Source organism: Kalmanozyma brasiliensis (genome assembly GCF_000497045.1).
Source record: "Kalmanozyma brasiliensis GHG001 unplaced genomic scaffold PSEUBRA_SCAF3, whole genome shotgun sequence".
Taxonomy (NCBI): Eukaryota; Fungi; Basidiomycota; class Ustilaginomycetes; order Ustilaginales; genus Kalmanozyma; species Kalmanozyma brasiliensis.
In genome coordinates this window covers 1,260,751-1,282,120 of record NW_015961970.1, presented here as the reverse complement: position 1 = coordinate 1,282,120, position 21,370 = coordinate 1,260,751, and the positions used below count along the sequence as shown (strand labels likewise).

The window sequence follows — 21,370 nt, the reverse complement described above, 5'->3', positions numbered from 1 at the left end:
CCGGCGTCTTGAGCCACCGCCTTTTTTTTTTTTTTTTCAATTTCAGCTCGTCATCCGATCGCCCGATCTATAACCGGCAGTGTTGGACCCTGAACTCGACTTTCTGACTTCCTTCTCGCCAACGACGAGGACCATCGGAATCAGCTTGGGCTGCAGCTGTTAAGAATGGCCCGACCACTTGCGGACAGCTCTCGACGATGACGGAGCCGAATGAGGATGTCGACGACCCCTTCATGCTGCTGCTCCGCGAACGAGCTGTCTTGTCACGCAAGCAGCAGGGCATCCCTTTCTCGCAAAACGAAGGAGGGCAAAACTGGCCCTCGCGACTGGCCGAGCCTCCGACTGCCAACAACTTCAAGCAGATCATCGAGGAGCACGTGCCAGTGCTGATCGAAGCATGCATGATGGGTCGTCCCGGGCTCGCCAAATGGAAAGACACGAGCTATTTGGAGTCCTGCATGGGTCCCAATCGAAGCGTGGTGGTGGCCATCACTCCCGATGGCAGGGCCGACGACCTCATTGAGCATCCTGAACATGGGGCTCCGGTCTTTGCGCTGCCTCTGGAAGAGAACATGCCCTTCTCCGAGCTGCTGACACGCCTGTCAGAGCAAGCGGAGGGCAAGGCAGATACAATTGCCTACTTGCAGTCTCAGAACTCGAACCTCAGCGTCCAGGAGTATGGCGATCTGTCACCTCTTTTACGCGATTTAGAGCTACGTGCAGCCACAGAGCAGACAGGAACCACCGGAGACAACCGCAGCGACTTGCCTTGGGCCACGCAGGCGATCGGATACCCTCCCGAGGCGACCAATATCTGGATCGGCACGTCCTCGTCGCGTACCTCGATGCATCGCGACTACTACGAGAATCTCTTCACCGTGGTGCGAGGCTGGAAGGAGTTCACCGTCTATCCTCCAGCAGAAGCCTGCTTTCTGTGCGACGACGAAGAGTATCCTGTGTACAAATACATCAAGGAACCTACAGGGCAACTTGAGCTAGAGGGAGAGAGCGGGGGAGCGACGACTAGATGGATACCGGTCGATCCGACGCTGCCAAAGGACGCCGAGCGCAATGCACCGTTCGTCCATCGCGACCTCAACCTCGCTGAAGCAGATGGAGTGCTACCTCGGAAGCACACTCCACAGACCAAGTACGGCTACGCTCTGCCGGCGCTCAAGATCCGCGTTCATGAAGGCGAGACGCTCTATCTTCCGAGCGGGTGGTTCCATCACGTGGCGCAACAGCAAGACAGCCAGGTCGTGTCTGTCCAGGGTCAAGATTCCGTCGAGCGAGGTCTTTGCCTTTGTCTCAACTGGTGGTACGAGATCTCAGATGATATGGCCATTCAACTCGATGAGACCAGTCTCACAATAGCAACATGATCCTCTCAATCGGATGTCACGAGCCGCTAGTCTCATACCACAGCGCAGGCACCGTCGATCCATCAGCTGATGAAGTGTCATGACAACGAATCGGGCGCGAAACATGAGCCAAGAAGAAACGCTCAAGAGGCTGACTGGCGAGTGTCGATGCTGCCTGTCTTGGGGAATGCGGGGAAAAGCGCATAAGGTCTTCTAGCCCAGGCAGCCGCGGTTACCACCTGATCGCGAGGTGAGAGGGAGACATATGGGCGCTGCGTCTCTCGGATCGCAACTCTGGTCAGAACAAAAGTCAAATTACCAAGCTAGTGCTGCCTCTGCTAGTCAGTTGCTGCAACGCCAGACTTCGACCATGCTAGGCCGTTCGCACTCAAGAACGGTAGACGATCGACATCCAGCGCCCGTCCCTTGCTCGAAGCTCAGCTTTCACGTCTCGTTACCATTTCCGTTCGGCTACGCAATCTTGAGCTCGGCAAGGGGGCTTTTTGTATGCACCTCTTGCTGGCTCATTACACTTCTTCCCTTTGTCCCTCCACCTTGGGCACGAGAGCAGGCTCAGATTGGCACTCCGCTCCATCCAAATGCGCGTTTTAAGACTTGCTTTTCCCCGGCTTTGCAGCCAACCCCGCCTTTGTGAAATCTTGCCGTCATACGGTTCTGACGTCCGTGCCCAAAGCCCTAGCGAGCTTGGCCGTCGATGATGATGATGTCGATGCTACTGCGATGACTGCTGCTAAAGATGATGATGAGAGGACCTTCAGACCGATGTCGCGGTGGTGCTACGGTGTCCTTGGATGGTAAAGTGGCCATGGCGCGCCGTTCATCAAGCTAGAAAGGAGGGAAGATCTCCAGTGCAGTGGGTTGCATTGCAGAAAACGGGCAGCACTACCGCGGTGGAGCGGCTCCTGTTCAGATCAGCAACCGCTGCTGTGGGCTCAAAGCTTAGTCTCGGCAGCTACACACCGCTCCCTCTGGCCGCTCTTCTCTCGAGCCTCGTGTGCGTGCCAAGCGAGACGGTACGAGAGACCGCTTCCTTGCCTTCTCGAAGAGTATTGCCGCGCTTCCGCAATCGTCATATTTTCCTACAGTGTGCCACATCCTCGAACCGGAACGGCCGAACGTGTGTGCAGCCAAAGCGTATATAGTCCAGCCTTCGCTGATCATCGGCTTCCTCACCCCTTCTGAATCGTATCACATCCTCTATCTTTCATCACACCACATCGATACAGAAAGGCTTCATACCACTCAGCCTTTGTCACAACGAACCACAGAAGCTGATCACAGCGCCTCACCTTACTACACCAACCTCCTCCTTCGTTTTTACACCAATCCACAACGTCGAGTCACGACTTCGATACGATCGTACTTAGCATCTGTCCATCATGGTGACCGAAATCGGCCAGAAGGACGTTGAGATCCAGCCCGGCTATGTCGGTGAGTAGTTGATCCCATTTGTACCATTCACCGGCTCTCCTGGCGACTGCTCGGAAGTGGTTGCCGTCTTACGCCAAGCTCTGAGCGCGCATTTGACTGACTGTCACCGGAATTGTACTCATCCCCTTTTGCTGGAACAGGCAACCTCACCGAGGAGCAGGAGGGCAAGCTCCAGGAGCTATGGCTGAAGTTCTTCGAAACCTGCGGAAACGCCGAAGACGATGATGGCGAAGGCAAAAAGGGCGGCGGTGGCGGCGGCGATCTCGGCGGCTGGGACGAGAAGCAGGATGGTCCCAAGGGCGCCGGCATCCCCAAGGACGACAAGGCCAAGGAGGAGCAGAAGGCCAAAGAGGAGATGGCCGCGCTCGACGACCTCCTCAAGACCTACGGCGGCTCTGCGCTGCGCACCACCTTCTGGAAGTTTGTCAAGATGGACAACCCGGACACGGACGTCTTGCGTTTCCTGCGTGCGCGAAAGTGGGACGTCTCGCGTGCTTTCGCCATGATGGCCGGCTGCATGAAGTGGCGTCTCGACAACAACGTCGAGGAGCTCGCCGAGAACGGTGACTTGGGCAATGCCCAGATCGAAAAGTTCCTCGACCAGCAGCGCTCGGGCAAGACCTACGCCATGGGCACCACCGACGACGAGCAGCCCATCGCCTACATCCACGTGGCCAAGCACATGACCTACGGCCAGCCCGGCGCGTCCATGTCCAAGTACGTTATCTACGCCATGGAATCGTTCCGCCTGCTCATGCAGCCGCCCAACGACAAGGTGGTGCTCCTTTTCGACATGACCGGCTTCGGTCTCAAGAACATGGACTGGAACTGCATTCTTTTCATTGTCAAGTGTCTCGAGGCCTACTACCCTGAATCGCTGGCCATCCTCTACATTCACAATGCTCCCTGGGTCTTCTCCGGTATCTGGAAGCTGCTCGGACCCATGCTCGACCCCGTGGTGCGATCCAAGGTTAAGTTCACCAAGAAGCCCGACGACCTCGACAACGTGCCCAAGGAGCGCCTCATGTCCAACATGGGCGGCAACAACGTCAACGAGTTCGAGTTCATCGAGCCCGAAGAGGGCGAGAACGACCAGACCAAGGACGAGGAGGGAAAGAAGAAGACGTGGGACAAGTACATGAAGGTGGCCAAGGAGTACGAGCAGGTGACGCGCAAGTGGTGCGAGACCAAGGGCAAGGATGAGGAGGTCGTCAAGAAACGCGAGCTGCTCGTCAAGAAGCTGCGTGTCGCCCAGTTCGAGCACGAGCCCTACTTCCGCGGCAAGACGGTCTACCACCGAAACGGCACCCTCGACGGACAAGGTGTCGTCACCTGGGAGTACAAGCAGAAGGACGGCGAGGTGATCCGCCACGTTGTCGGTCGCAAGGCCTGCGTCAAGACACTCAAGAAGGAGATCAAGGCGATCGAGAAGGGCGACAACCCCAAGGATGTCGAGAAGCGCATTGGAGAGGAAGCCGAGCAGAATGGTGTCGATGGCGGAGAGGGAGAAGAGGGAGAAGAGGGCGAGGAAGGCGGAGAGGGGGAGGAGGCGGCGGCTGGCGCAGCCGCTGGTGGTGCTGCCGCCGGCGCTGGTGCTGGAGCTGCTGCTTCGTCTCGCCGCCGCAAGAGCAGCAAGGACAAAGACAGCAGCAAGGACGTCTTCCACGAAGCGCCCGTGGCCTCCAAAGCGGATACCCGCAAGGCCGTCGATGTCAACACCGACAAGGTCATCTCGTCCGACGAGAAGGCTGCTAGGAAGGCAGCTCGCGCCAGCCGTTCCGGCAGCAACGGCTCCGCTGACGGCAACGCAATCGGTCACGCCAACGGCAACGGTGCTGCAAAGAAAGGCCCTACCGACTACAAGAACGACGACAGCACCGATTCCGCCGGGCTCAAGAAGAAGGGCAGCATCAAGGTCAAGTCGGGCTTTGCCAAGCTCAAGTCGGTCGTTTCTAGCAAGGGTTGATCATGAGGGATAAACGTGTTTCGTCGCCTCGAGCCTCGCTTTCGATAATCGTCCTGTCCTGTATCTGCTCCGTCTGTTCCATTAACAAGATACCTTAGTTCGTGTGTCATTGCTTGTCACTGCGAAGGTTGTCATATGTGCCGACGACCTTATCAAGGCTTTAGCCGAGCGCTGATGTGTGATCAGACGCAAGCCCTCTAATCGAAGCGTCGAGATTGGTTGTCCAACGGGCACGGTTATGGTCATGATGTGACCGGGAAGGTCCTCTTCGGAGCGCTGATTTCCAATGCCGCTGTCTGCGACTCGTGGACCCTTGCGGGGAGCTCGAGATTCGGCAGCGCCAGATTTCTTCCTCTGGCCGTGTTTGACAGGGCACACAAACGGTCTGCACTTTTGTCCTTGCCTCTCCATCCATGCTTGCCGTCTGCGGCAATGCAAGATGCTACGCACCGGCGGGGATGGTCTAGATATGGCAGCCAACGGGAGCGGACCGGTAAGGTCGTCTTGGTCGACCCTTCTGGTCAGATCGAGGCCCTGGTTTGGTACGCCTAGACCTCTGCCCGACACTTTCAGGAAGGTTCCGCCCAGGACGACTCGATTTAGACAGCCTGCGACAGACGAGAAGGGCGGTGTAGCTCGATCGCATCCGCCTACCTCCTCAAAAAGCTTCGTCGCTCCTTCTCTACATGCTTCTCGACTACAACGACTTCACTGTGCTTCGTCGTTATCTTCGCCTTCGCAGACGATCATAGACAAGATGGCTCCCATTGCCGTCTCACCAAAAGCAGCGCCTGCTGCACCTGCTACCAAGCACATTGCGCACAAGAAAGACGCTTCGACTCGCTTCGCATCCTTCGATGTGACAGCCCAGACCTTCTACCGCTCACCCGACGGGTGTTGCGCTGCCATCGTCAACCTCAAGCCCATCGTGCCTGGTCACGTGCTGGTCATCCCCACCACCCCATACCACCGCCTGTCAGAGGTTCCATCCGAAGTCGTCAGCTCGCTGTTTCAGAGCGTGCAAGAGATCTCACGTGGACTGGAACAGGTCTTTGAGGCCGACGCACTAACGATCAGCGTTCAGGATGGCGAAGGGGCCGGACAGACGGTGCCGCATTTGCACGTGCATATCTTGCCCCGCAAGACGGGGGATATCGAGCCAAACGATCTGATCTACGCTCACCTGGACCAGTGGGGCTTTGACATCAAGAAGCTGCTCGCCACGGGTCAGGAGCGTAAAGTAGATGCGGACGAGGATCGCAAGCCTCGAACGAGTCAGCAGATGCGCGACGAGGCTGCATTCCTCAGCACCTTCTTCACAGGCGGCAGATTCGACCCCACCATCGTACCGACTTCGACTAAAAGACCCGCCGAACTTGCTCAGACAGCCCCTGAAAAGCGGACTCGCACCGACCGCCTCCCTGTAACACTGCTCAGCGGCTTCCTCGGCGCCGGCAAGACCACACTCCTCGAACACATCCTCACCTCGCCCAAACACGGTCTCCGCGTCGCGGTCGTGGTCAACGACATGGGCGCACTCAACATTGACGCCTCCCTTCTCTCGAACCATCGAGTCACCCAAGCGGAAGAGAAGGTGGTGCAGATGCAGAACGGGTGCATCTGCTGCACTCTGCGTGGGGACTTGCTCGAAGAGGTAGCGGCTCTGGCGGCGGACGGCGAGATCGACTATCTGCTCATCGAGAGCACCGGGATCTCGGAACCGATGCAGGTGGCCGAGACGTTTTCCGAGGAGTTCGCCTCGATGTATACCGAGATGGCGGACGACATGGAGGGCGATGAGAAGGTGGCAGCCATTCTGAAGCAGGGTGGATTGCCGGCGGTCGCGCGGCTCGATACGTGCGTGACCGTCGTCGACGCCGTCAACTTGTTCAACGACTTCAACACGGTCGACTTCCTCGTGGACCGACACAAGGATGACCACGAAGTCCCTGAAGAGGACGACAGGAACATCTCGGACCTCCAAACCGACCAGCTCGAGTTCGCCAACGTCATCCTCATCAACAAGTGCGATCTCGTCAGCGAGGCCGAGGTGGAGCGAATCGTGGCTTTCGTGCGACTCCTCAATCCGGAGGCCAAGATCATCCCAACCACCCGCAGTCGCGTCGATCTCGGGGAGATTCTGAACACGAACCTGTTCAACTACGAGAAGGCTGCCCTCGGCGCAGGATGGCTCAAGAGCCTGAACGAGGAGATCAAGCCCGAGACGGAGGAGTACGGCATCGGCAGCTTCGTTTATCGTGCTCGTAGACCCTTCCACACCGCGAGACTGTGGGAGACGATCCGCGAGGTGTTTGTGGTCATTCAGAGCGAGTACATCGACGACGGCGAGGACGAAGACGATAATATGGACGATTCGGCATCGGACGACGCATCCCAAGACATGGACGTGGAAGACGAGATAGAAGCGCAACCGCAGCTCAACCCGCAGGCACGACTTGAAGCCAAGAACGCCAGCTCGACCTTCGGGCCCTTGTTGCGATCCAAAGGCTTCGTCTGGCTGGCTACACGACCGCTGATGTTCGGCGAGTGGTCCCAGGCTGGAATCATGCTCACGCTTCAAGGTGGTGCACGATGGAGGTGCGAGCTGAACGAAGAGATGTGGCCTCAGGATAAGGAGATTGTAGAAGCGATCAAGAAGGACTTCCAAGGTGACTGGGGGGATCGAAGGCAGGAGATCGTGCTCATCGGAAAGAGTATGCGCGATGGAGGTGAAGAGAGGCTGCAAGCTGCGCTTGATCAGTGTCTGCTGACAGACGAAGAGATGCAGCAGTGGGAAGCGATCATGAAGGATGACAACCTCGGTAGCATCGGAGAGAAGCAGCAGAGGTTGCAAGAGATCTTCGAGGATGGCTTCGAGGACTGGCCGGATCATGAGGATCCTGAAGGTCACGAAGGCCATACCCACTGAAGTGTCACCACAATGGACCTGTCACAACTACGCAGCTGTCACCATCGTTCAAATGCCCCTGTCATGCGGCCTCTGCACACACCGATCCGCTTGTGACGCGCCCTGAGCGTGCATCAGAAGTGTTCACAACGGCGCACTGTGCGCCCAGACTGCATTGCAATGCTCACCATCGCATGGCTCCTCCTATCAACCGATCGCCGTCTTACTTCGCATTGTGAAATGTGTGATGGAGTGCAAAGCTGTATTGTGACGGAGCCGTTGCCTGGGAACGCGGGCGTCGATCCCTGACACATAGGCGCATCAAAGCTCGCCCCTGACGATGAATAGAGCTCGCCCGGCTGGAGTAAAGCCGAGGTCGATCCCAAGCTGTCAAGCCCCACCGCAAGCGAGCATTCATTCGCAGTGCCACGTCAGCTCGGCGCGGACCATCCGGTATTGGGTATGCAAGGCGAGTCACTCTATCGGGATGTGCCGACATTCACCGGCAGCTCGACGCACGGAAAGAACGAAAAGAAGCCCCGATTCCATCATCGTGCTTCGCCTCGGAGGCCACGAAGTTGGTGCCGATTGAATTTCCAAATTGGGCTCACACCAAGTTGAGGGAACAGCTGACGTCACCTCGCGGCTAGAGTGGAGGGAAACAGCCGAAAAAACGTGGGGAAAATGACACTGCACGGGCATCATCAACACTTGCGCATCAGCCACTTCCGTTTTGTGATTCTAGGAATGACCTCGTGGCTTGCAGAATGGCCAGCTTGCTCGATCGTAACCTGCCTAACCGTGAAAGTTGCCTGATGTTGAGGGCTTTGTGACCGCACAGGTTTCGGGAGGCTGTGTGCGCTGCCGGATCTCACGGGGAGTGCCTCGCACCCTCGCTCCGCAAGCGTTCATGAACAGGGTCCAGACTGTGTACTGCATCTCGTCTGGGCAGCGGTAGCCGCGTGTACTCTTTGCCACACCTTGGAACCATCATCCGCCGAGCTTGTCTTACAAGAATGACGTCAAGTCAAGCAACTTGGCATTTCATCCGGTGCTCACCGCCGAGCTCGATGCGTGCCTGACCCGGTCAGCCAGACATGTTATGTGCAGGCAGGCGTAGTTGCGTACGTGGCAGCCCACCCGGGCCGATCGGCTTTCGCCTTATGACGGATAATTGCATCGCGCATCATCATGACATGTCAATGTAGCGCACGATGGGTAACCACAATGAAGCCGCGTCTGGCTGTGCAGCGAGTTGCATTAGCATTCGGAGGCCGCACGTCCATTATTGTGAGGGACGGAAGCGTCTGGATCCCATGTGCCTGTCTCATCAGTTGGGGACGGTAGCTAGGCAGGATGAGTATGCAGAGTGACGATGCCCATCCGGGCTAGACACGGGACCGCATCAGCTCAAGGTTGGTCCAGGCTTATGGATTAAGGGCTGGCAGAGTCGATGTTGGACAAGCCGAGCAACACGTCACTCAACTCCGACTTGGCACGGCTCAACTCGATGAAAGCGGCTTCAAGGGTCAGACCCTTGGCCGCCCCGCTGTGTAAGCTCCACAGAGGTATCCGCCGCCGTAAGCTGCCCTCCCTCTCTTACCGTCACGAGGCTCGCCTGTGGCTTTAGGCTGCCTCTGGCCTTGGAAACGTGCTCCCTCTCCGAAAGCATATAAACCTCTCCCTTGACCGTTCGTCTCTCCTCTCCGTCCCACCAAGAACAACGCATCTCTCCCTCTTCAAACCAACACAAACACTCAAATCATTCACAATGGCTGAACCTTCCAAGGCTAACGGGTAAGCAATCCACCTTCTCCCTCACCACGGGCCCTCCCCTCCTCATCATCGCATGGAACCCGACAGCTGACCATCCATCCTCATCGCATCCTATCCTTGCTAACAGAAACTACAACTCGGTCGCCGGTACCGTCAAGGAGACCATCGGCAACGTCATCGGCTCTGCTGACTGGCAGTCCACCGGCAAGGAGCAGCACGCCAAGGGTGAGGCCGAGATCAAGTCGGCTGAGGCCAAGGGCTACGCCGAGGGCACCAAGGACCAGGTCTCCGGCAAGGTCGACAACGTTGTCGGCTCCATCACCGGCAACAAGTCCAAGGAGATGTCCGGCAAGGCTCAGGAGGAGTCTGGCAAGGCCCAGAAGGAGATCAACTCTTAAACGTTTTGCGCGTTCCATAGACACTCCCTCCGCTCGTCATGTCTGACGTTGCTTTCTTAATACAAGATACCAATTTCACTCATTGATCATCACCCTGACCTCGCCCGTGTCGTCCTCGTCATCGTTATTGCTGTGAGCGGATTAACCATGATCACTTGTGCTTGGCCAGCAATAGGATCTACTGTGGTCTACCAGAAGGCGTGATGGCCATCAGGCATTTAGTATGTGTGCCGCCCTGCAAGGATCACAGCCGTCGCTGCAACCACGAGTGCGCCGACAAGTAATGAAATGGTCAGAACTGCATCAGAAAAGGCAATATGGTCATCAGCATCCGAGTCATTGAAAAGTAGTAACGACGACGACCGAACTCACTTCCGACTCTAGAGGGTATAAACTTGCCGCGTACGAGCGTGGCCTGTACTGCAAAGTAGCGGTAGCATCCGAGCAGAAGAGCGCAAACGCCGAGGAGGATGAACGAGCCGCCTAATGGCTTGCCTCTGTGGTGGTGCGGATCGGATTCGGTCAGTGTCTGCTTCGTGAAAGTGCGCGGTGAGCGATGGCACGTACAGCTTTGCGATGTTGGCCAGTCGCTGGGAGAGCAAGATATGGGGCGCTGTGTCGGACCAGTCGAGTACGGGGTCTTGTGGAAAAGCGAGCCCTGGCTGCGGGTGTTGTGGTGTTCCGACCAGCGACGGGAGCTGGAAGAGCTGTGTCACAGCGCTGTCCGAGATACAACGGAATTCAGTGCTACATATGTCAGTTTCCTCTTCTGCCTCTCCTCTACCACCAAGATTGCGTACTCACATGCCGATGCTGACCAGACTGAGACTCGTCCGGAGCCATGCGAGGAAGGTCCTTTCCGATGCAAGGTGATCGCGGGCAACGCTGCCCTCGTTCTGCAGTTCGAGACTGAACGCTCCATGAACTCGGTTCAGGGCCGCCTTGACAGGCCGCAGTACTGCCGACATGGCCGAATCTGCTTTTGGACTGGCACTGCCGGGTGTATAGGATGTCTATGTCCGCAAGGTTGCTACGGCGTGGTTCTGCCGGTGTGGATCGATGTCATGGTGGGTTGAAAGGAAGCTGGAACCCGTTCGCCGACACGATCAAGACAAGATGTCTGTGTGCAACAGGAGCCAGATATGCAGGCGCCAAGCCTTAATCGAGCTCGAGCCAGAGCCGAGCACGTCAGACGGTCCAACGATTTCGGAGCCAGGCGAGCGACAGAGTCACAGTTGCAGAGATGGTCTAGAACGGGCCGCGATTTCTGTACATTTGTTAGGCCGAGAAGCTCCAAGGACATTTATTTCGAGATTCAACCTCCACCGAGGCAAGCACAGATTGAACCGTGCGCTGCCTGCTGCTGCTCAGGGGTGCACAGCACAGCCGCTGCAGCAACACCTCGTTTGAGCAACAGTCTTGCTCATGCTCAAGCTTTCCTTCACCCTCACTCTCTTCATCGACCCATTGGTACACGCGCCTGTCATCGTGCCTCGTGTTGCACAGTGACGAGTGCTTCCAACACCGAGAAGAGCAATCATGCCATCATTTCCATACCTCGCAAAAGCAACCATCAAGTACAAGAGCCCTCACAAGCAAGACCTCACATTCGCCAAGGGTGAAATCATCCGAGTCACCGGTATCGCACCCAAGACGGACCCTTCGGACGACGACGATGATGACGACGACGACTGGCTAGTCGGTGAGACGCTGGACGGCTCCAGAAGCGGCTTCTTTCCAGGTGGCTTCGTCGAGCCGACAGACGAGGTCGACGAGGCTCCTTCCCACGAGGCGGAGGCAAAGGTCGCAGAAGCCACCTCTGCCCCGTCAGCCCCTGGCGCCATTCCAATTGACGCTCCAACCGATCTTCAAACGTCTGTTGTCGAAGAAGAGCCCTCGTCGCACTCCGCTGATGTCGTGCCCGAGGCGGCTCGCGAAGCAGCCAAAAGGGGTGAGACAGAGGAAGCTGGCTTCGGCGCACCACTGCCACCTCGACCACCTTCCCCCAACGCTGAGGAGGAGGAAACACCGAGTGACCCTGTCCCCGAAGTCAAGGAGAGCGGTATGGGGGCTACTAATGCTGCAGCCGGAGCAGCCGCTGTAGGTGCTGCAGCTGGTGTTGCCGGTGCCGTCGGTGCGAGTAGTGCAAAAGACATAACTTCGACCGAGGCAAGCTCAAGGACAGCAACGGCAGAACCCGCCGCTGCCACATCTCCAACAAAGGCGCCTCCAGCTGTGGCGACCAAGCCCATCGGCATGTCCAACTCGTTCCGTGACCGACTTGCTGCGTTCAACAAACCTGCCGAGGCCGCTCCGCCACCCCTGCCAAAGGGCAAGCCTGGCGGATGGAAGAGACCCACACCTACATCCAACGAGGCCAAGCCAATCCTTCCAGGAGCGTCTGCGACTGCCCCTGCGTCTGCCGCGCCGAAGCCAGCGCCGGTCGCACCGTCAACAGACACCATTGAAGCTCCCACCTCGTCTGACCCGTCTGCTGCCTCCGGCGGATTCAGTGCTGCTGATGCGCAGACGAGCATCAAGATGAGTCTGAAGGAGAGAATGGCCGCGCTGCAACGCAACGAAGCTGCTGCCTCTGACGCTGCTCCGCAGATCAAGCCCAAGCCCGCAGTGCCCGGCAAGATCGGTGCTGACCGTCGCAACGTCGCTCTGCAGGGCATGGGACTTGCTCCTGGAGGGGCGGTCCCGCCACGAAAGTCGTCTACCGACGGAACCAAAGACGCAGATGAGCTTGCATCCGAGACCACAGCGACTCAGGATGGCTCAGAGCCCGCCCCCATCACAACGCCTTCCGAAGAAGCCGGCGATCCCGCAGCTGCCACCGCGAATGAGGCCGGCGCGGCCGACGAGACTCAAGAGCAGGTCGAAGACGCCGGCGAGCCAAAGGAGGAATTGACAGAGGAAGAGCAAGAGGCAGAACGACGTGCAGCTATCGCCAAACGCATGGCAGCTCTCGGCGCTCGTCGTATGGGCGGTGGCCCGTCGCCCTTCGGAGCACCGAAGCCTCCCGTCCGCACCAACACGGCTTCCAGCACCGGGTCTGGAGTAGGGAGTACGTCCGAGCCTGGCATCAGCATTCCCACCGCCGCTGCCACCTCGTCCAACGAAGAAGCCGGAGACGCGGCTGCAGCTCCTGCTCTCTCGACGAGCGATGCTGGAGATGCTGAACTTCGCTCACCCATCAGCGCAGGGGCTGAAGAGGAGCCCAAGGTTCTTGCTGTGCCCCGAAGGACTGCTGCTCCGCGCAAGAGGAAGCCGGTCGCACCAGCTGCCGAGGCAGCTACTGGTGCCGCTGTTGGGGCTGTAGGAGGCGCCGCCATCGCTGAAGAGAGCGACAACGCAGACACCGTCATCACACCCTCGGCCGTCGAGCCAGAAGCAGTGGAGCAACAGTCAGCACCTGTCGGTCTGACCGACACGAGCACAACGGCTACTCTCGAAGAGAAAGACACCGTTGCTGAGTCGACCGACAGGGACGTCGGCATGGCTGCCGTCGGAAGCGCCGATGCTCAGGATACTCAAGCTGCCTCCATGCACGAGGACGAAGTCAGCCAGCAGCTGGATGATGAAGACCCAGAGATTGCAGAAAATCAGAGACAGCTGGAAGAGTACTTGCGAGGCGAGGGCTTCTACGAGGATCAGACCGAGCAGACCGCTCAGCAGGAGCCCGAAGTCGGCTCTGCTGCCGTCACAACCGACACCGATCTCTCTACCACGGCACGCGACACGGAAGCGTCCCAGGCAGCTGAGAGCGTGCCTCGTGAGGAAGTTGCATCGCCGAAGCCGCCCAGTCGTCCGCCGAGCACTCGTCCGCCCATTCCCAAGACGACTCTTCCCTCTACTCCCGGCACGACCGCCGACGAAGACTACGTTCCGGCTGCTTCTTTGTCGCGACGTGGAAGCGCCATCCCACCTGTGCCTACGTCTAGTCTCCCTGTTCCGGTTGAGACTACTGCCGAGGAGACCGAGGAGTCCGACGAGCCGTTCACGGCTGCTCACGAAGCCGAGGAACAGACAGGTCCCGTGCTGGCAGCTCCTAGACCTCGCATGGCCGTCGCGACCGAGGACCCGGAGGACGAAGAACTTCTCGCTGCTGCTGACGCCCCTTCGTCTGCCGTCGATGACGAGACTGCGCCATCAGAAGCGATTCCCCAAGAACAGCCGGAAGAGCAAGAGCTCACAGAAGAGGAGCAAGAGTCGCAACGACGTGCCAATCTCGCTCGCCGCATGGCAGCTCTCGGCGGCCAAAGGATCGGTGCCTTCCCTGGCATGGCCCCGCCTCCGATCATGGGTGCTCCCATGCCTGCCCGAAGAGCGCCTGTGCAGGCCGCTGAGGAGGTCGAAGACGAGAGCACTGGCGCGGATGGCACTGCGGAGCCAGAGGAGGAGGACACGCCTGTGTCGCCGATCCGGGGGCCACCCAGAGGTGGCATGGCGATCCCTGGTCTCACAGCTGTGCCTGGCATGAACGCTTCTCACGCCGAAAGCGATGCGCTGGAGCGGGCTAGATCGCCAGGTCCTGCCAGCGTCGACGCACCGGCACGACTTGCCAGTCCGCCACCTGTGCCCACGAGCCCGCCGCCGAAGCCTATGTCGCCACCTCCTGCTGGCGCCCTTCCTCCCGCAGGCGACTCGACGGCAGCGCCAATGCTCCCACCTGGCCGACCCTCGAGCACCGTCCCGATGGCGAACCTGGACGAGGCCATCCGCTCTGCCAGCCCAGCCGGTAGCAACCTAGCCCGTCGCGGGTCCACCAAGCCACCCATTCCGCAAGGCATCAGTGCACACTCTCGCAAGTCGTCGGTGGCCGAGGAGCGTGAGTTGACCACAAGTCCGCCACCTCTGCCTGTCAGTCCACCTCCTCTTCCATCGAGCCCGCCTCCTCGTCCGGCATCACGAGCGCCGCCGCTGCCTGGCCAAAGTGTTCCTCCTCCTCGGCGCCAAGGCTCCTCCGCGTCGTACGCCTCGATGGGCGGCTCCGACCAGCCAGATCTGCCCCCCGTACCATCGACGACAACCACACCCGCGACCGAGCAGCCGCCTAGGACAGAAGCCGCTCTGCCACCTACGCCGTCCACACCCAACGCCAACATAGGCGCCCGCCACTCATCACGCGACCTCGACCTGATGCCCACCAGTCGGTGGTGGCGGCACGGGATGAACCCGCTCCGTCTCCCACCCACCGTCGCCGGTCGACCCGATGCGATCCTCTACGCCGACACGTCGAGCGCCGACGGTGTGCATCGTGCAGACATCTACATGCTCTTCGAGGACTATTCGACCACCACCATCAGCTTGTCGTTCCAAGATGACGACGCGGAGGAGTCGCAGACGAGTCTGACGCAGAGACACAATTTTCCACCGCCCAAGCCGAGCGCTGCGCAACTCAAGCAGTGGGCTGCCTCGCTTGGCGTGTCCGTTGCGCGTCTGGCCTCTGACGTTGCGAAGCAAACTAATTCGCCGATTGGCGATGGTTCCCCACGCGCGTTTGTCGGCCACGTTCTGTCCCAACTCCCCGCCCTCCCACCAGTCGGTACCTCCCTCGGCACCCCCGTCCTCACCCAGGTGGGCGCAACACTCATGGATCCCCCCACCGACGAAGTACGCCCCGGCGACCTAGTCTGGTGCTCCCACGCCGATTTTCGGGGCAAAAAAGGTCTGGCGCCCTACCACACCACCCTCGGCACCACCGACCCCACGGTAGGCGTTGTCGTCGAGGTGGAGAGCAAGAAGAACAAGCTCAGGTGCGTCATTCAGAGCCCAGCCCAGAAGAAGGGCGCTGCGGAAGAGGTGAGCTTGAGGATGGACGATCTGAAGAGTGGTGTGGTCAAGGTGTTTAGGGTCCCGCCGAGGCAGGGGTGGGTTGCCGAGTGGTAGGGTTGTAAGCGAGTGCGAGCCGAATGTAAAAGTTCTTTCCATCCTGATGAGTGTGTGCATGACGAACGTGCCTGCACGGTGCTTGCTAACTCAGGTGAGGGGCAGTCGAGTGTGTGTGTGTGCGTGTGCGAGACCCAGAGAGAGGAAGAGAGAGATAGAACCGACGTGTGAGAATGTTGTGCTGAAGAGGCTGATCGCGGTGCCTTCACCGTTGCTCACCCTTGCTCACCGTCGCTCACCGTGCTTCACCGTGCTTCACCATCCTCTACCATCGCTCACCCTCCTTCACCGAGCTTCACCATACTTCACCGTCCTTCATCAAAGTCTCCCACTCTCTTCCGACGAACTTCATCGCAACTCGTCACATGCCGCATCACCACGACCCAAACGGCGGGAACCATGACAAGTACAATTGCGAACAAAAACATAAGCAGATCATAGAAGTACAAATCTGATGCAAAGCCTCGGCTCAAGGGTCGGACACAGGTCCCGGTCCGGCGCCCATAGGCACGCTGCCCGGGTTGCTCGCCGTCCAAGCATTTGCGTAGTCGCTGAAATCGTACAGCGGAGCGCCAAGGAACGAGTCCAAGCTGAAGCCTGCGCTCGGCGTGCCGACGACGCCGGCGGTAGGTGCTGCTCTCTGCGCTTCGGGTGTGGCGCTGACGGCTGGTTGCGACGCGGGCGTGCCGAACTTCGTTCCCGACGCAAGCGAGCTGGGTGTAGGGTAGCCTTCGTTGCTGTTGAAGTAGCCGGTGTTGGGGGCGAGGTAGGGCGTGAGGCCGCTGTGCGCCGACTGCGGAGTGGGCGGCAATGTGGATGGCATACCATACTGCACTGGCTGCTTCTGCGACGGTGGCGCTGCAAGAGCGGGCTGCTGCATGAGCACAGGTGCAGCCTGCGTCGTCGGCATCGTCGTCGGAGCAGTGATGCCGTTGGCGCCTTGCGTGATAATCCAGTTCCAGAACGAGTCCATGTCGGTGGACGGGTCCGGACGAGCGGTGGCGCTGACGGGTGAAATGGCCTGCGGACCGAGTCCGAAGCCGCCAGTCTGACCTGCAGGGGCCATGTTCGAGCCAAGCAAGTTGCTGTTCGTGTTGGCCTGCAAGTGCTGCTGCTGTCGGCGGATGGCTTCCTTGGTCAACAGAGGCTCGCCGAAGCTCGAAACGCTCGTGTTGTCTGTCCCGTCGCCGTTGCTGAGGGCCGAAGCAGACCCTCGGTCGTCCATGCCCGAGACATCTGATGACGTCGAAGCGGAACGATCCTCGTGGCCCGACGACAGGCTGAAGTCGGTGGAGCTGCCAGGCGAGTTGCTGACCTGCTCCAGGAATGCCGCCAGGTCGAAGGATTGGCCATCAGGAGGAGTGATGGGGTTGTTGAGCATCAAGTCGACGCCGTTGGGCGGGACCATGCGCTGAGATGCATTCACGTCGTTAAAGTTGAACAGGTTGCTCGGGAAAGGCATGGTCTGCAACATCTGCGGGAACGTCACGTCATCTTGGTTGCTGCTGGCCGCCGTCATGTTGAGAGGGCTTGGCCCTGACGTCGGCAGAGTCGTGTTGTTCATGCGGTACAGCGATGCATCGTCCTTGAGCGCGGCCACACCGTTGACCTCGAGAGCTCCGCTGTTCTCGGTGCCAGAGGCTGATCTTACTGCAGCCAAGGTCGCTTGACGCTTGGACGGGTCGTCAGCCGGCGCGGATCGGTTCTGGCGAGCGGATGCATCCTCGCGCGTGGCCTGCGCGACCCTCTGAGCAAGGCTGAGCAGGTTCTTCCGCTTGCCTCCAGACGCGGCAACCTCATCTTCCGCACCGTCCACGTCCATCTGACGCTTCCGCTTTAGCTTGACGGCTTCCATTGGAACGTTGTCGTTTCGTGCGAGTGCCGCATTGCCAGCCTGCCATCGCTCTTCCTCCTCGTCGAGGAGCGCCTCGATGACGCGGATACACTTCTTGGCCGCGCAGTCGGTGCCGTCGACCTGCTTGAGGGCCCGGATGGCCTCGGTGATCTCGGAACGCACCGAGACTCGGTGATCAGCAGAGGGTCGAGTGTGCAGCAAGTGCAGTGCAAGCACAATGGCGGCAGAGAAGCTCTGCATCAAGTTCTGCCAGAGACGGTCAATGACAGTGCACCTCGATCGGATCTTTTTCTGCATGTCGAGAATGCTGCGCGCAAGGAGGACACAATTGGTGCGAGACTCTTTGCGGCTCGAAAGATTGGGGCGGTGGATGCGAAGCAGCTTGCTGAACACGGCCTGCTGAAGCAGCCAGCGCTGCACCTCGATACACGTCACCTGCCCGATCTCGGACCCAACCTTGAAGAAGCTGGGCGTGTTCTCGAGCACTCCGCGGTATAAGGCATCGAGTCTCTGCGCCTCGACGCACGTCAGACGACGGTCCCCACCGCTCGTGGCGGCTTGCAGCTCTCGTCGCTGACGAACATCGACGTCCTGCTTGACTGCCATGCCGAACTCGAGGTTGGAGAGGACGTATGACATCTCGGTGAACTCCTCGCGTGGTCGCGGTGCGGGAAGAGGCATCCGCATGAGATCGTCGTCGTTGTAGTTGCCAGGAAGCGGTGTGTTGAAAGAGTCGCTGCGAATGAAGTAGTCCTTGGCGCAACCAGTGCCAGCTGCGCTCCAGTCGAGGAAGACGAGATGCCACCAGATCCGCATCCCGATCTGTCGTCGAATCACCTTGGCAGAGGGTTCGTTGGCTCGAGGCTGCTTGTCGAGATCGCCGAGTCGGTGCAGACCCATGTCCTGTGCGTTGGTGATAGCAGTGCGCAAGAGGGCAGTGTGGGTGGTGCCGGAGTCGGCCTCACCACCGCAGCTCGCAGCAGAGACCGAGTGGAAGAGATAGAGGAGCGAGATGGACTGCAGAACGCTCATGCTGTTCGAGTTGAGGTAGTTGGCGAGCACAAGACACGTCTTGGCAGCCGAGTGCCAAGCGTGGATGGTCTTTCCGTCGAACAAGTGGTTGGCCGGCAGCCAACCGGCCTTAGGCTGGCAAGGATAGAAGCGGACGCCGAGGGCCAGAACCATGAGGAACAGACTGAGCCATGAGCAATCGATGTGGTTGACGACGCGAGCGCGCTTCTCCGCTGTTTCGAGCGCATAGAAAGCCTCGACCTCTCGTTTGAGGCACGGAACGTGGACGACGTGCCCACAGAGATAACGAGCGCGAGACTCGTAGACTTCGATGAGCTGATAGGCGATCTGCTTGGACGGAAGACTCTCGCAGATGGCACGCAGCACAGCTTCACGTTCGGTTCGAGTGCTGACCACGAACGTTCTGCCTTCTTCCTTCGCCTTCCGCTTATCCTGCTGAAGCAAGACCTCGGCAGCGGACCAAGCCCAGCCCATGCCCCATCCAAAGAGCGTCTCTGGGCCGCTCTTGAGACGCAGCAGACCCTTGTTCTCGCAAGCGAGCTTGCACGGTACAGTGATGGGTGAAGGCTCCTTGGAGACCGGCTCGTTCTGTTTCAAGCAGGTGTAGTCCTGCGTGTGATCGTGCCCGTTGCTTGTCGTGCCGTCGGCGTCTGGATCTCGGCAAGCGCAAGGAGGCTGACCGTTGGCCCCAGCATCGAGGTCAGGCGCACGCGAGACCGGGGGCAGAAGCATCTCTGTGGGACCCTGTTGACCTTCGCTTGGTACGGATACAACGCCACCGACAGCGTGCTTATCGATGGACATGAGATCGAACTCCTTGTCTCTTTGCAAGCACAGTTCGAACTTCTCACCTGTGGCCTCGCGCGAGTCCACCTCCTGTTGCATCCGCTCGCAATGTTCGCTCTTGCCTTCTGCGGCGCCACGCGAAGCTGCGTTCTGGGTGGGACAGCCGTTGGTAGCTTTGGCCCACCTGGAATTGGATGAGCCATCCATCGCGAGACGTTCCAGGACCGTTGCAGCATCTTCGGTGTCGCTGTCCATCTCTTTCCTAGAAACGGGCATGTCGTCGGTCCGGAGACGGCTGATAGGGGCACGTGGACTGGACGGCGCGGTGTCCTCCTCTGATTCGCTCTCGTCCGTATCGTATGGCCCGTCGTGCGGCGATACGGAAGAATGGTGCGTGGAGCCCGAGGCAGACCGATGCGCGGATGTGAAACTGCTGGGGCTTTGAGAGCTACCCCGCGAGACGTTGGACTCCACTGCTCGTGCCCCTGAGCCGCTGGAAGAGGATCTATAAGCATTCCAGTTGGAAGAGCCCATAGGCGAGGAGGGTGCTAGTGCATTGGCGCTGGAGAGAGGGATCTGGCCTGCGAGCAAAGCCTCGACCTGTGCGAGACGTGCTTTGATGGCTTCTACTTCGGCAGGAGGTGGGCTGCTGCTGGATTGGGCCGCGTTGACCTGGCTCCTGGCAGTGGAGATGGCAGCACTGAATTGACTGTAGGCCGCTGAGCCAGGCGAGAGAGGGTCGATGTAGCTAGGCGGATGGGTAGGAGCGTGTTGGTGCGAGTGATCATGGACAATCTTTGGCTTTTGTTCAATGCGACACTGGTCCTGCTCGCCGCGCTTGATGCATTGATTGCAGGGTACAACGCGATCACACTTGATCTTCTTCTCTCTGCAAGATACACATGAGACGGCTTTGCGGTTGCGACGCTTAGGCGGTGGACGTGCGCCCTCGCCCTGGTGTTGAGAGGGCTGCATGGTGCCGTTGTTGGCGGTGTATGGGTCGTAGCCGTTCATGTCGAGCGATTATTGGAAGGAGAGATATCGAGATTTGGATACGATCCTCAGTTGGTCGAAAGGAGTCGGAATTGCTTATGCTTGGAAGTCGACGGAAGCAAGACAAAGACGTCGCTGCAGCGAATGTTGTATGTGCTGGTTGCTGTGAAGGTTCAAAGAAGCGAGACAGGACGCAGGCGGATTGTAGCTGATAGACGCTGTGTTGTAGCTGTCAGGTGACTGCGCCTAGATCGTGCAGAAGGAAAGTGGACTAGAAGCCATGAGAGATTGTGTATGGCAGTGCCGGCACGATCAACAGTACAATAGGTGAAAGAACGCAAGGTGGAAGAGGGAAGGGTGGTGGGTGGTGAGGGAAAGGAGGCAGGGTGAGACACAGGACCTCAGCACGGATATGAACTGAGCTGTAATTTTTGACGGTTGCAGCTGAGGATAGGCGTGAAATCAATCACAGCTGAGCGCTGGAAGAAGCCACGAGAAGGCCAAAGAGGCACCCTCACTCGTCGCGGCTTGTCCTTTCCCCCTCTCTGAGCTCAAGCTCAGCCACTCAAAGGTCACCTGTCAAGCGATGGGACGGGAAGCTCAGCGTGGTTGCTCAGCCTTCGAGGTCCAGCGACGGCCGATTTACTGGTCAGAGGGCAGGCAGGCAACGCTAAATTTGCCTGCAACGGTATCAACAGCCAACCTGGACTCAGAGGGCCAGATATCGGCAGCGCGCCGAAGCCAAGCGAAGCGAGGCGAGTCACAATGAGCCTCTGACAGCGGCCAAGCGAGCGGAGTGTAGAGAGCGAGCTGCTCACCCACGTTCCCGCTCCATTCACAGTCGGAGCTGGCGGCGTGATCAGTCGGGTGTCGATCCGAGAAAAAGTGGCTTACGCAGTTCACATTCCCACGCCGCCATGCCATCTCAAACCGGTGCCAGCCGCTGTC

At 59.0% G+C, this 21,370-nt stretch overlaps 7 protein-coding genes across 7 annotated transcripts; 5 read left to right on the top strand and 2 right to left on the bottom strand.

The window, feature by feature from the left end:
* Nucleotides 1-197: 197 nt before the first annotated feature.
* PSEUBRA_004335 (JmjC) lies at nt 198-1,382 on the top strand (the record flags this gene model as incomplete). Its single annotated transcript, XM_016437871.1, has 1 exon — nt 198-1,382. The coding sequence occupies one exon, from the start codon at nt 198-200 to the stop codon at nt 1,380-1,382; it is 1,185 nt and encodes a 394-aa protein (XP_016291425.1).
* A 1,379-nt stretch (nt 1,383-2,761) lies between these two features.
* On the top strand, nt 2,762-4,779 carry PSEUBRA_004334 (CRAL-TRIO domain protein; the record flags this gene model as incomplete). The annotated part of the gene is made up of 2 exons (XM_016437877.1): nt 2,762-2,813; nt 2,954-4,779. 2 exons carry the CDS (start codon nt 2,762-2,764, stop codon nt 4,777-4,779), a joined length of 1,878 nt encoding a protein of 625 aa, XP_016291424.1.
* A 757-nt stretch (nt 4,780-5,536) lies between these two features.
* On the top strand, nt 5,537-7,708 carry PSEUBRA_004333 (Histidine triad (HIT) protein; the record flags this gene model as incomplete). The annotated part of the gene is made up of 1 exon (XM_016437878.1): nt 5,537-7,708. The coding sequence occupies one exon, from the start codon at nt 5,537-5,539 to the stop codon at nt 7,706-7,708; it is 2,172 nt and encodes a 723-aa protein (XP_016291423.1).
* A 1,750-nt stretch (nt 7,709-9,458) lies between these two features.
* On the top strand, nt 9,459-9,861 carry PSEUBRA_004332 (CsbD-like protein; the record flags this gene model as incomplete). The annotated part of the gene is made up of 2 exons (XM_016437881.1): nt 9,459-9,484; nt 9,591-9,861. 2 exons carry the CDS (start codon nt 9,459-9,461, stop codon nt 9,859-9,861), a joined length of 297 nt encoding a protein of 98 aa, XP_016291422.1.
* Nucleotides 9,862-10,079: 218 nt separating this feature from the next.
* Nucleotides 10,080-10,829, bottom strand: PSEUBRA_004331 (protein of unknown function DUF202; the record flags this gene model as incomplete). Its single annotated transcript, XM_059465283.1, has 4 exons — nt 10,080-10,159; nt 10,234-10,358; nt 10,429-10,581; nt 10,666-10,829. 4 exons carry the CDS (start codon nt 10,827-10,829, stop codon nt 10,080-10,082), a joined length of 522 nt encoding a protein of 173 aa, XP_059320542.1.
* A 571-nt stretch (nt 10,830-11,400) lies between these two features.
* Nucleotides 11,401-15,756, top strand: PSEUBRA_004330 (Variant SH3 domain protein; the record flags this gene model as incomplete). Its single annotated transcript, XM_059465282.1, has 1 exon — nt 11,401-15,756. One exon carries the CDS (start codon nt 11,401-11,403, stop codon nt 15,754-15,756), a length of 4,356 nt encoding a protein of 1,451 aa, XP_059320541.1.
* Nucleotides 15,757-16,225: 469 nt separating this feature from the next.
* On the bottom strand, nt 16,226-20,443 carry PSEUBRA_004329 (Zn(2)-C6 fungal-type DNA-binding domain protein; the record flags this gene model as incomplete). Its single annotated transcript, XM_016437855.1, has 1 exon — nt 16,226-20,443. The coding sequence occupies one exon, from the start codon at nt 20,441-20,443 to the stop codon at nt 16,226-16,228; it is 4,218 nt and encodes a 1,405-aa protein (XP_016291419.1).
* Nucleotides 20,444-21,370: the final 927 nt, after the last annotated feature.